This window comes from Pipra filicauda, unplaced genomic scaffold, assembly GCF_003945595.2.
Source record: "Pipra filicauda isolate LSUMZ 115617 unplaced genomic scaffold, ASM394559v2 scaffold44_size3831614_pilon, whole genome shotgun sequence".
NCBI lineage: Eukaryota > Metazoa > Chordata > Aves > Passeriformes > Pipridae > Pipra > Pipra filicauda.
The window spans coordinates 438,560-452,842 of NW_024104587.1; the positions used below are offsets into that span (position 1 = coordinate 438,560).

The window sequence follows — 14,283 nt, forward strand, 5'->3', positions numbered from 1 at the left end:
GTTTTTGAGGTCTGAAAAAACTCCAGCTGAAGAAAAACTTTTCACTGCAAAATTATAATTAACAACACACAAACAGGTGAACATTGAGGATCTGCAGACCTCTTGGCTTCTCAGTGCTCCCATTCACTAAATGGTACCACATCAACCAAGCAGTAGCTGGGACAGGAGATGCTCCAGAAACTGCCCAACTGGTGTTCAATGTCTATTTTTTTTCTTTTTTTTAGGTAATTGAGTGCATTACCCAAGGCCGAGTTTTGGAAAGGCCTCGAGTCTGCCCCAAGGAGGTTTACGACATCATGTTGGGCTGCTGGCAGAGAGAACCTCAGCAACGGCTCAACATCAAGGAGATCTACAAGATCCTTCATGCTCTGGGCAAGGCCACACCAATCTACCTGGACATCCTTGGCTAGCAGTGGCCACTTGTTGGAAGTCCCTGCTCCTTCCTTCCATCCTTCCTTCCCTCTCCCCCTCCCAAGTCCTTTGCCCCTCAGCTCCCAAGCAAACATCTTCATATAAACTCAAGTGCCTGCTACACATACAACACTGAAAAAAAACAAAAAAAGCAAAACAAAAAGCAAACCAACAAAAATCCCAGAGAACAACAATCTGTAAGGCAGTTTGGCTTATATATATTTATAGATATCTCTCTATATATAACTTCCACACCAATACAGAAAGAAGCTGCTGTTACAGAAAATTGTAAGACTATAAAAAAAAAAAGAAACAAAAAAGGGAGAAAAAGTACTTAAAAAGATATATATAATTAAAAAAAAAAAAAAGACAGAAAGAAAGGAGAAGGTATCTTTCCCCCGAGCAATGAAGCAGTGAATTGTAACCCTGCTGTGAGTATGGTTCGGGCTGCTGGGCAGGGCTCTAGACTGGCTATGGCAGCAATGCCATCCTGGGTAGGAGCCCCAGGAAGAAAGCCTTGCCCTGGTTGTATGATATGCACTGAATGTGTGAAATCAGTCCTCCCTTTTCGTCCTTGCCTCCCTCCCTCCTTTCCAGCCCACAGGTGATGGGCGCAAAGCCAGGGCAGTGCCCCTGCGTGAACTCTCTTTTACCAACCCCTTCCATCCCTTCCTCTCAGGCCCTCCCTGTCCCTCTCTGCCTTCCTGCCTTTTTCCTCCCTCCAACATTTCAGGACAATTTTTCTAATTTGCTGATTCTTAAATGTATAGACTCAAGGCTTTCGAACACACAGTCAAAGGATTGTGACACCTACGGGTAAAACACACACCGGGAACCAGCTGCCCTCCCGCAGACTGCAAGTTTGCCTGGCCCAGCCCTCCCTCTGCCCCGTGCCAGCTGCTGCCAGTGCTGGGAGAGCAGCGAGACCAAAGCGGCTGCGCACAGGAGTCGGGTGGGGGGTCCTGGAGGCCCAGTCCTGACTCATCCCCAACCCATTCCAGGGTGTGAGACAGGAGTGCTGTTTGCCCAGTGCATCCAGTGCATCCAGCGCAGGCGATCACTTTGGGAGGAACAACCTCACTCCTCCCCACCCTTCGTGGTTGCTAGCAACCATGGAGTTGTTCCCCCTCCCTCAGCTGTCTGCACCAGGGCCAAATTGGTCCCTGGTGTGAACCTTTAGCGAGCAGAGTTGGATCCCTGCTCCCCTTTCTAAGGCTACAGGATGCAGACAGCTGGGAACATGCCTGGAACCCAGCTGGGCATGTCTATAGGGTCAGCATATCCCAGTGCTCTTCCTCCCTATCCTCTTCCCTTCCCTGTTCCTGCCCCATGCCTCAGTCCAAGCCTCAGGCACAAGCCAGCGGGGGACAGGGAGGGGGACAAGGCTTGTGAGATGGCTGGGAACCTACCAACACCTGCCTGCAGTTCCCTTGCCATTCTCCTCACGTCCCCATCCCCTGAAAGGATTGATGCATCTGCCTTTGAGCTGTTGTGAAATGCAGAGGCTGAAGAATAGCTCCACAGGCAGCCCCGGGAGGAGGGGGGAAGGAGGGGAAGGTGCCTTCAGGAGCAGACGGCTCAGCGGATGGCCACAGCGGCCAGCCTTGCATCTCAATGAGGAGAAAGGCCTGACAGGCAGCAACAGGGGGTGGTGGGGACAGCGAGGGAGAAACAGCAGCATCCTCCCTACTGCCCATCTCCCTGGAGCGGGAAACGATCCCGACCTGGGGAAACACTGAGTCAGACATTGCATCCTGCCTGTCCAGACTGGGCTGAGAATATAAAACCTTTCTGGGTCTTTTTTTCATGTGGCTAATGGAGGACAAGGGGGAACCTCAGCTTGGCAGCTGCTCTCAGGAGGCAGGGAGCGGGTGGCACAGGCATTGTCAAGGCAATTTTGAGAAGGCAATAACTGCCAGCACAAAAATAGCCTGCTTGGATGTGGCACTTTCCTGGAAGGGAATGCAGATGGGGAAAAGGAGATGGAGAAGGGATCTTGGCTCCTTCCCCATGGTTAGAGTAGTATTCATGGCCAGGATGAAAGGGGAGATAGGTGACTCTGCTTATGTCTTGCATTGGAAAAGAAGATTTTGCATCCTTTCCTCATTACCCATGTTTCCTGGCAGTCTATAACTCTCACCCATGGCTCTTGCATGACCTGACTTAATGTTTTAGACAGAGGCAGGGGGTATTGCTACAAGGAGGATTGTGGTGGTAACAGTGGCCAAGGGTTTATTCTGTGCTTGTTTAATGAGCAGTGGAAGCCTGGAGTGGGACATGATGGGAGGCAGTAACCATGTGGGAGTAAGGACATAACCTTCCTCTGCATATTAGAGAGATCTGGGCTAGTGGGACAGACTCGTGCCAGTGGAGGCTGGACAGACTGCCACTAAACAGGCACCAGCTGCTCTACAGCATGGACACCAGTGATGGCATGGTCGTGGACAAGGGTGTGGACCAGCACACGGAGTCCGCACACAGGAACAGCGTACCAAACCATGCCTCCACAGCAGGATCTCCCTCCTGTGGGAGAGGACATCCAGTTTTCCTCACCTGCCTACTTAGGTTCAACTTTGTAAGTGAAAAAGATTGGTTGAAAATTTGCCTGCCCTGCCCTGGCTCCCTTTGTGTGCAGGCTGCTTTGGCTAAAAGGAATTGATATTCTGCACAGGGGAAGAACAAGGAATGTCTGTTAATTGCCCAGCATCTCCAAAAGAAAACCCTTTCTCGGGGCTGCCTGTCTCTTACTCCAAGTGGCTTCTGGCTCTTGTGGCTCCCAGGCAGTGCGTCAGATTGTGCAAGGCCACAATTTTATCCACCCCTCTCTCTCACTGTCATGCTGTCATTTCTTTTTTGGCCAATGTCACAGGCTTTTACACTATCAAATCACCTACAGACACACTGTTCCAGGTGGATGAGATTCCCTTGTCACCATTCTGCATAGCAGCTACATCCTCCCTTCCCTCTTTCCTCCTTCCCCTGCTCCCCAGCACCATCACCTGTCCCTTCACCATCTCTCTGTACAGTCACAGCAGCAAGGTGAGCTCAGGAGCCGGGCGTGACACCGAGCCTTGGTGCTGCATGTTTAGGAATAGCTGGTCTGTGAGGGAAGTTCATGGGTCCCCAGAAGATGTGAAGTGGCTCAGATGTGAAGCCTGCCTGCTTTGCTGCTAGCCCCACCATGTGCAGTAACTGCCTTGGAAAAAGGTCCTTTTGTCAAGGTTAATTGTGAACAATTACTCAGAAGAGCTGGATAAGCTGCAGTTCTGCGGTGTGACATCTGCCCTGTTGCTGCTCTAGGCCCCTTGGCCTGTCAGTGCTGGATGGAGGTTTGTCAGGGGGAAGGAGGAGATGGTTTTGTGTTCAAAGACATGATGAAAAGTGCTGCATCCCTTTTTGGCATGACAGTTTTGGATGGGAAGAGGGAAAGCAGCTGTGCTACATTCCTAATGAACACTCTGAGACCTCATTTCCAGAAGTACCTTTCCTGGACCAGAAGTGGAGCTGCCCATCAGCATGGGTGATGCTGATCTTCTCTGTAGGAAAATGGGCTCTGGGGTGGCCCCACTGTGTGTGTGAGGGGAGGAAGAAGAGCAGAGTTTGGGGGAAACTCTCACAGAGTACCAACATCTGAGTGTTTAGAGTCAAAGAGAAATGAGTTCATGCTTCGTCTCTATTTCTAGGAGAGATACTTCCCAATGCCTTGCCTCTACTAAGAGCAGAGAGCTATTCCTGCTGCCAGAGAACCTCAACAAGTCTCACACAGCTCTGGGGCAAGCCAGGCCTAATTCCCATCACATCCAGCAGACATTCCCACCACCCAGCCTCTTCCATCTGCAGTTTTCTCAAGGGGCTTGTGACAGGGAGCTGGAAGAAACACTAGTCTGAATGCAGCTGAGAAGGGACCGTGGGGTCTTCCCTGTTACAGCTGTGCCCTGCTCCCCAAAAATTAGAATTGATTGCACCAACTCAGTCACCCAAGGGTGTCATTGCAATGATGCTTTCTTGGAGGTGAAGGTGCTATATTGGTGCATGGTACAAATGGAAATTGTGTACAAGGGCTGCAAACTGTGGGGAGTAAATGTGGCTCCAGCCCCAGGGCCTCATCAGTGACCTGTCTTGTCTTCTCCAGTGGTTACTTGTCCTTCTACTCCAGTCTGTCAGGTTGCAAGACAAAAGCTGAAATGTAGCAAAGGGAAGACATAAAATGATCAGTCAGACTGAAAGTCCATCCTGTCTCCTGAAAACTTGCCCATCTGGTCTTTTTAAATGTTCCTCAATGCACATGTTTGGGGGAGAAAAAGTCTGAGCTGCATCATTTCAGGCCTGTCCTTGGATCTGGAGGGTGTTGAATTGCAGACAGGTGACTCTGGGAACTGTGTTACACAGAAAAATGTGGAAACTCTGGAATGTCTTCAGAGAGGCTGCTTGCTTGGGAGACATCATTACCTTTGAGCTGTTTGCTTGTCCCCAGGAGTGGGTGGAATAAGGTGAGAAAATAAGCGGGGAAATAAAAGAGCCAAGAAAAGGGAAAGGCGGGTTTTAGAAGGCAAGTGAGTATCTTGGGTTGGGAAATCGAGACAGATTTGGGGAGTGTGGTGTAGAATTTTAAGTAGCACAGTGGGTACAAGCAAAACCAAATGAAAATAGCAATGTGCTGGAGCTCCAGGAAAAGTTAGCTATAACGCTGGACAAATACTGGTTTAAAAAGGAGGCAGAAACCAATAAAATCAAGGGACCATTTGTGCAGGCAGAAAACCAAATCTCTAGGGTTTTTGCTTTTCTGGTTTTGTTTGTTTGTTTGTTTGTTTGTTTTTCCCTGCAAGAAAATGCAACTAAAAGAAGGTCTGAAAAGTTATGCTTTTTCAGGGGCACAGACAGAAGTATAACACTATATGAGCTGTTTCCTTTCACGTGAAAGGCTCTTATTTCCCAGAACTCAAATGTATAGGTTTCCTTGAGTTCAGGATATGGATTGAAGAATGCAGACGTGGATCACCACAACCCCCCAAACCCAGAGGTAGCTCTAAACACTTGATCAGGTGGCATTCATGTGCCACTCTGTGTGGAGACAATATTGTGTTCAGGATGTCTTCTTAAGAATTTTTTTTAATCTTTATCATTTCCTCCCTCCTCAGGAAGTATCTACATCTTTTCCTGTTCTGGCCAGGATTCAGCTGAACTACTAAAGCCATGGCTCATACCCAATGTTTTTTACAGCTCTAGGTGTTCTCTGGTTGTAAGTCAATGATGAGGATAAGCAAGGGGAATAAATGAGATCCTGGCTGTGATATCATGCTGTGATAGCTCCTCTGACAGCTGGAAAGCTCTGAGCATCAACAGGGTTGGTTCTTTTGCTATGGGACTCACAGGCACAGGCATGTCTTGGCACATCCCAAAAGGCTTGTTCTCCATTCACATGCAGTGGCTTTCTGATGGATGTTGAGGTCATGGAGCCTTGTCACAACACTGCTGTCTCCAAATGAATACCAAAAATAGAAAAAGAGAAATTTTCCCTCTCAGCACTGCATTCCAGGAGTGCACAGACTTGCTTAGCTCTAAGGTACCTTCTCCACTTCTGCACCAATGCGACTCTTGCGTCAGTACCCATTTTATATTTAAGTAGGTGCTAAGTCCTAAAAGTTCTTTTTCCTTTCCCCCTCTCCTTGCAAGCAGGGATATTAAGTTTCAAGCCTGAGAAAATAGGTGTTTTAAAAACATCTGTTCTGGCTGGCAGTGTCATAAATGACACAGGCAGAGACGTCAGTCACTGCTCTGAGAGGAATGCAGGAGCATTCCATCTCTCCTGTGCCTCTTATTCCTTTCCAGTACACCACTGAGCCATGAAACAGCTCCCTGAGAGAAGTGATTGGACTCCTATTGCTTGAAAATTTGAAAAACTGAACTGAGGAACGAGATCAGAGACCAAAGAGAAGGAAGGACAAAGTATTCCAGCTTTCTTCAAGGGTTAAGTGAGCTGGTAGGTTGGTTTCATCTCAATGCCTTCAGTTTCTCACAGACCCAATCTGACAGCTGTTTTCAGACTAAAGGAATGACCATGAATTCCTTCTCCCTTCTGCTAGTCCCACAATTTTAGCATCTCTCCAAGGGGAGAGATGCTTCTCTAAGGAGGCACAAAAAATCTAACCGTCACTTCCTCACACTGTCAGGAGTCCTCCATAGGAACTGATCTACCACCCAGCACAAGCGACTGATCCCACAGCTGAAAACTGGAACAGTTGTTCTGAGGAAGAGTTTAACTGCTGAACTACTGGCTTCTTAGGACAAGGTCCCAGCAGGGAAGGACTGAAATACCTCTAAAGAAAATCATAGCTCTGCGAGGTCCAAATGTCTTGCACGTTTTCTCTCGCTCTCTGCTGGCTTCCAGCTCCTCAGTCTTTGCTGCTTGATACTCAGATAGCTGAGTTTCTTCATTCACTCCCTTTACAGAGCACAGAGAGCTGGTGGAGGTGTTTGATTTTGATGTGGTAGGTGAGATAAGATTTCTCCCCCCATGCCCTCTTCTTTTTCTCCCTGCACAGCTCCTGTCCTTGCAGTTCTCAGGACTTGACTAGGAGAGTTTTTAAATGAAGTGAAAGTCTTAATGTGAGGTGAATCCCAAGACCACAAACAGTTTGGACTTCAAACAGTGAGAAAATTGGCGCCGGATGATTCCGCACACAAAGCAGAAAACTTTCATTTCCTGCAGGCAGGATGGAATTGACTGTTATATTAAGACTTCAGAAGGAGCACTGCCCTGGAGTAATTTCACTGCTGTCAGGCAGTGTTGACATCTAGATTAACCTCTGTGCAGTGAATTTTACAGCAAAGCTCATTGTAATGCATGTGGGGTATCTCCTGTAAATCCCAGCTGAAGCCCACAGTGTCCCACCCTTCTGCACAGGAGGAAGGGTCGGGGAGCAGCCACTATCATTTTTGACCCCAGCAAAGCATGGCTCTAACCTCATCCAGGCCAGTTCTGCTGAAACTGATTTTCTACCATGCTAAAGTGACAGTAGCTCCAGCCTACATTTTTGTTTTTTTAATTCCCCAAAGAGGTTTACATCACAAGGCTAAAATTTTTGCTAGTGACAAACAGCTCCCTTCAGGTATCCACCCAGCAACACAGTCCTAATTAAAAGGCACTAGCTAACCGGTGGCAATTAGCTGCTTGCACTGATTAACACCAAGACATATAATCCCCACACACAATGCTCTGATCAGATGTGATCTAGGACTAAATGGCAGACAAACTCCCAGCTGATGTGAGATAGTGGCATCCAATCCTATCCACCCGCCCACAGGCCACTATCAACACTGTTTATCAAACCAAAACTTCATGAATTAAAGAAGTTCACACAGTTAACTCAATGCAAGTCAGAGGACACTGAAAAAGAAGTCCCTTTGCACTTGAACTGAATGCTCCTGTTGACAAGTTGGAAGCATAGACCAGACCTCAAGTCCTTTTGTCTTTTATGTAGGAGTAGGGGGAGCAGTGAAATGTCCCAGGCAGGAGCACAACAGCTTCTTCACATTTATGTGAGTAGAGAAGATCCTCTCTGTGGTTATTAAGATGCATCTCTGAGATACACTTTGTGAAAAAATCACTAGCATCTAAAACAAAAAAAATTGAATCAGAAGGGTAGGTTTCTTTCTTTGTGTGTTTTTGTCACACCTTCTTATTCTCACACTTATTTTCATACTGTCATTGCTCTGCAGGCATCTGTAGGCGGTTCTAGACAAGAGACAGGCTATCAGGTATCGAACAGATCCACCGCTAACCCTAAGGGCAAAATCTCAACAGGACTTCTAGAAACCTCTTTCAGAGCCCACCCATCCTCTCACCCACAGCTTAGGTAGGCTTAGGACTGCCTAGAGGGGACATGGCTGTAGTTTCGTTTCGTCTTCAGAAGGAGTTGTGGCATTTCTGCAATCTGACCCAACAGGAAGATTCCTTCAAACTAACATTTATTACCCCCAATCATAATACAGCTGAAAAGGCTATCCAAGGTTATAGAAAAGGTCAAGCACTTACTTTGGACTGGAATTTGCTTTGGAAGAAATTTGATGGACCAATTTAACCACCACAGCACATCAAAACCTGGTGGCTTCATTTAAAAAGTAATCAGTATTGTATTTCACTTTAGACATCCGTGCATTAGTGTTCTGCAAATATGATTTCCTCTTTGTTTGCATTATTGATGCCATAAAATGTCAGACACATTAAAGAAAAAAAAAAAGAGGCCAACCTTTGGGGTTTGGAATGATTCTGGCTGAATTGCAGTTGGGTTACTTTTCTTTTTATTTCCCATGATAGCGATGCACTGTTACTCATTCTGCTATTGCTTTACAAAGAGTTCTCTGTAAGCGTATTTATTCAGCCAACCATATTTCAGGAAACACATAACCTTGATATTTTTTACTGTGTGTGGCAGTGCTGTGTGTATGTGTGTTGGGGAGAAGGGAGGTGGAGCTTTTTACAAGAGCCCTCCCATGTCTGGTAGTGTGTTGGCTTTGTGTAATGCCGAGTGCCTCCCTCCTGCTCAGGTGACTGGTTTGATTTAACCTCAAGAACTGACTTTTGTTACCAGAATTTGAGGTCTTCTGGTTTTGCACTGCCCAGAATCTGTCATCTGCTTTCACCATTCAGCAGCCATCTGCTATCCACAGAGGTTCCTAGATGTCTGTGCCACAGAGATTACACAGCACTCGAGTCTCAGGCATGTGATAGAGGAGTTTTAGCACATTCTGATCCTGGACCAACAGCAAGTTTGCTGATTTAGCTTGGTTCCCTCCCAAGGTCTGACTACAGTTCCCAAGACAAATAATATTAGCTGCTCAGTGCTTTTTCTCACAGACCATTAAGAGCACAGGCCTTGGTGGCTGTACGCTCTCTGCCTCACCTCTCTATAATGAATGCAGATTCATTTTTCAATGTTCCTGTGAGCTTTTTGGGAGAATATCCTTCCTCTTAAAATCTAAGAAAATTCTCAAGCATTTTGTCTTCTTGAAAGTAAAAGTGAAAAAATAAGGTGGAAATATCTCCCTGGATATATATTTCTGGTGGAATATTTTCATCAGTGGTAAAATTTCTTTTCAGCTTTTCCTTCCAGTGACATCAAGACTTGGGTGCAGAGGAAGGAGAATACAGTGGACCAGTCTAAGGAAGGGATTCAACTAGGACCTAGACTGCAAATTCATCTGTTCACATAGTAGGCCCTTGACAGCTTCATAGAGAAAGAAATCCCCAGCTTTTTGTGAGCAGATTCCTGCCCAGCTGTCCTATTCCTACTCCAGTTCTGAACAATGACTTTGAGATGGCCTTCAGATCTCTTTATCTTCACAAATCCCTCTCAGAACTATCCAAACAGCCCAAAGAAGTGATGACAGGGGCTGAATGGGTGTGTAATTTGGTGTCTTTCTCTCACTTTTTCACCAGGGGCAAAGATAGTGAAAGTAACAGAACAGAAAAATTATTTTTCCCAACAGGAGAGATCCATTTTCTTTTTAAACTCTGATATTTAAGATGCCGTACAGCAGTACCTATAAATATGCCTTGAATTGTTGAATGAGCACAAGGAGTATATTTGATTTTGTTTTTATGTCTATAATTTCTCTCACCAAGAATTCAGCTGTTACTCAGCTCCCAGCAGGTTGTTCTGATTGCTGGAGAGATGTTTGGGATTGATTCTGGCTGTGACCTGTTCGAGTCCAACCTCATTCTTATGTAGCTAGATTGAAACAACAGAAATCAGCAAGAGACTGAATTGTTCCTGTGTAACTAAACCTTCTTGTGCAACACCAAGCTAAACCTTGAAGGCATTGAACAACCACAACTTTGAGATCACTAAAGGCTCTAGATGCTGAGAGGCACTGAAGGTCACTACGATGTTGGGAATAGAATGGTAGGAGAGAGAAAGAGAAATGCTACAAGGAAAAATCAACAAACATTACATCAGAAAAGACAGTGGTTGGTTCATAAAACAAGAAAATCCACTGCTGGAATCAGAATATTTACCCTGGCAACCAAGAACATTGGCCATCAGGACAAGAGCAGCTCTGTATCCTACAAACTTCCTCTCACTTTTAATTTCCTTTTTCTCCTTCTGCTAATACAGAACAAATCCTGGCTTATGGCCTTCCTGAAAAGTGAAATTAAGAGGCAGATTTGGGAGAGGAAGAGAGAGATCCTGCTGGATGATCAACAGCTTTCAGTAGCAAGTGCCTGGTGTGTCCTTTCTTTCTTTTTTCTTTTTCTTTCTTTTTTTTTTTTTAATACAAAGACTATTTGGTAATAATAGTTTTCACATTAAGACTTAAACAATAATAATAATAAAAATTCCCTTCCTAAGATTAATAATAAAAAAATCTCTCGGTAAAACGGAGATTTTAGCAGACGGGCAGACGTCGTATCCGCGTCCCTGCGGATCAGCACCGCGGACAGCGGCACCTCCCGCGCCTCTCCCGGCCCGGCGTTTCGGACATCGCTGGAGGAGGAATTCTGCTTTAGAAGAAGGAACTCTACTTTCGAAGAAAGAATTCAACTTTTGAAGGAATCATGCCCACACTGGTCAGGGCACTGCTGTCTCACCCTTCGTTCTTTTATCCCATTCTTTTTTCTAGTGCGAAATCATTATCTGGTATCTTGTTTTCAAGTGTTGGAGGAAGGATAGTTTAAAACCCAAAACAATAACTCCAATTCCAGAGAGAGGACCATTTTTCCTTCAGAATTAAATTCACTGCCCAACTTCTTCCTGGACTAGTGTTCTACTTATGCAGACTCCATCTCTAATTTGGATCGTTCCTGTCTTCTCATCCATTGGGACAGTTTGACAAATGGAGAGCTACTATACTGATAGCCCTTCAGAAACAGAGTATTTATGTTATTGGAAGCATCATGTGATTCAGTTTTGGCCATCAATTACATTTAGGGTAAATGCTGGTAAAGGGTAAACAGAAAAATTTCTTGAAAAATTGCAAGTTAGGGACATATAAAGGACACTCAGGCCCCTAAAAGTTATTTTCACATCAAGCCACAGAAAAAGCCACATTACTGTGTAGTGGAGAGTTGTCAGAATCATAGAATCATAGAATGGTTTGGGCTGGAAGGGACCTTAAAGATCACCTCGTTCTGCCCCCCTTGCCATGGGCAGGGACATGTTCTACCTGACCAGATTGCTCCAACTTGGCCTTGAAGAGTCAGACAAAGATGAAGAGCCATGCAGGAAAGAGCAGGCATCAAAAGACAAGTCTCCAAATGGAGAAGCAGTTATATGTCACATAGCAAAAATGGCAGGCATTTTGGTATTCAGCTTGTTCCACCTGCATACTTGTCATTTCATCCCACATTTTCCCGAATGATATTAAGGAAGATATATCCTCAAATTAAGGTTGGACATCTCCTGAACCTGTTCATCGTGGTGAGAATTTGTTGGGCAGGAGCATGCAGGCTCATTACATCCCTGAAAAATTTAGTATGAGGAAGAACAACCAGAAAAGTGAGCCAGAAAGTTGGGCTATTCCCCCCACTCAACATATGCTGCTTTCTAGAAGCAGTTTCCTCTGTATCCCACCTCCCACATGCTCCCCAGCTGTGACTGGCAGTTTCTACAATGGGACATGTGGATGGACACTCGGAGACAGTGAGGACTGGGAAGTGCCTAAGACACAAGGCCTCAAAACTTGTAAGTAACAATACCAAAAATAAGGAATTAATGCCGGACTTCTGATGCTTAGGGCCATCTGGAAGTCAGAAAGGATGAGCTTGCAGGGGGTGGCAAAGATTATTTAATGAGGGAATTAGAGAACAAATGGTGCTAAGAGGAGGGAGGAAAGAAGCCCAATGGGACACAGGGAAAGGAAGGAAATGGACAAGGACTTGATTCCCAGTGAAGGATCAGTGATCATGGGGGTACTGAAAGTCAGATGTGAACTGTGGTTAAGCAGAGGACAGCCCTGGTTGGGGAAGAACTATGTTTGTGAGGAAGGAGTCACTACAAAATGAAGTGTGCTCATCTAAATGAGTCCTGAAAGTTCCTCCAAACCCTCAGCCCTGCTGGGCTTCTCCTGGGCCCAAAGTCTCTGCTTCAAACCCCATAAATATCATAATTTTAACTACATTTATTTTGCTCTCTGACAGCTCTGGTTACAGTACACGCAGGCTAGATTGTTTTAGTTCCCCTCACTCCCCCTGCTCTGCCCCCACAACCAGCCAATTCCTTGTGTGAAGGAAAATTTGCTTTCTTTTCTTTTCTTTTCTTTTCTTTTCTTTTCTTTTCTTTTCTTTTCTTTTCTTTTCTTTTCTTTTCTTTTCTTTTCTTTTCTTTTCTTTTCTTTTCTTTTCTTTCTTTTCTTTTCTTTTCTTTTCTTTTCTTTTCTTTTCTTTTCTTTTCTTTTCTTTTCTTTTCTTTTCTTTTCTTTTCTTTTCTTTCTTTTCCCCTGAAGTGTCCATTACATTTTTAGCTAAACTGAAAGGCAATTTTTTGCATGAGAGCTTTGCATAGATAGGCTTAAAGCAGAACAAAAATTAATAAATAACTATACTAAATTACCTCCCCCTCCCCCACCTTGTCTTAATGAAGTGCTGTTTTACATAAGCTATTTCAATAGAAAGGAATTCTTTTTGGGCAGGTAAATGATCAGCAATATTTAGCTTTCCAAGAGTGTTGCAGCTCCCTGCAACTTTTCTGGGTCAGGCAAGGAGGCAAAGTTTTTACAGGTAAAGATTGAGGGCACAAAAACTGTTCACTTGCCTCTGGTAATTTCTTCAGGACGTGTGTTGAAGCAGTATTGTCCATCAGTGGTTTGTGTGGCAGTGTGATGGCATTGGCAGAAAAATCACTCTGATTTCCTGTGCTGGCACTCCTGCCTCAAGAAGAAACATGCAGCTTCCAGAAATCTGTGAGGGTAGACTTAATTTCCAGGAAACTTCTCCTCCCCCGAGCTGAACTGCCCTTCAGTGCTGCACTCAGGCTTGGCCTCCACAAGGTGCTGCTCCACAGCTCACTCTGGTAGGCGAGCTGGTGCTGAGAGGAGGATGGGGCTACATCTCAGAGGAAAGATATTCTGATGACATTTTTGTTGTTACTATTATTTAAAACAGCTTATTTTAATCTCAGTTAATGTCATGGGAAGTCTGCATGAGCAGAAAACAAATCCTCTGGTGATGTGATGTTTGCTGAATTGATTTTTTTTTTTGGCAGACTTCTTTTTACACTAGACACCAATCCACGTTTTCTTAGTTTGGGGCTTCTTTTGCATCTTTTGAATCCTATTTGCCATTTTGCAACTGAATTGATGGTTCTCAACCTTTTCCATCCTGCAGTCTCCCCTTCTCCAAATCAAAACTCACCATTTTCCCGAGCTGGGAACAAGCCAGGTTACCAGGAGAACCTGGTGAGAGCAAGGAGGTCGTGATCTCTGCATGCCCATTCCACCTCCACTGGCTCCAACTCAGAGGATAAGGAACTCTTATCTGAGTATTGGCCAAGGTAGCGTCCCTGCTTCTCCTCTACCCGCCACATCATGTGCATCAAGCACATTGCTACCCTGGAAGGGGATGACTGATGCAGTGTTAGTCAAACTTACAGGAAGACTTTTTAAATTAAGGATTTGCAGTGAGGTCAAGGGGCCTGTTAAAGTGCTGAGGTATTTACCCTCCCCAGACCTTCCCTTCCTTCCTGCCCTGCTTTGTCCCTTCCTCTCTCCCCAGCCTTGAAATGAAACAGAAAATTATTTTTTTAAAACTGTGTCAATAATTTATGTTTAGTATAAAGGATGATTTAATGGCATCACCAAAGGTCATTTTTTTCATCTCCTTGTTACTGCCCCAGCCCCAGAGGCTGTGCATCCCCTCTTTCCCATCTCTCTCTG

At 45.2% G+C, this 14,283-nt stretch overlaps 1 protein-coding gene across 2 annotated transcripts in view; it reads left to right on the plus strand.

Moving 5' to 3' along the window:
* The window catches only part of NTRK3 (neurotrophic receptor tyrosine kinase 3), a 218,187-nt gene extending 208,737 nt beyond the window's left edge, over positions 1–9,450 (plus strand). For both annotated transcript variants that reach the window (XM_039385919.1, XM_027711971.2), the window contains one exon: positions 225–9,450. In XM_039385919.1, coding sequence (XP_039241853.1) covers positions 225–410 — 186 coding nt within the window. In that variant the 3' untranslated portion in view covers positions 411–9,450. The remainder of the gene's footprint in view (positions 1–224) is intronic.
* The last annotated feature ends 4,833 nt before the right edge of the window (positions 9,451–14,283 follow it).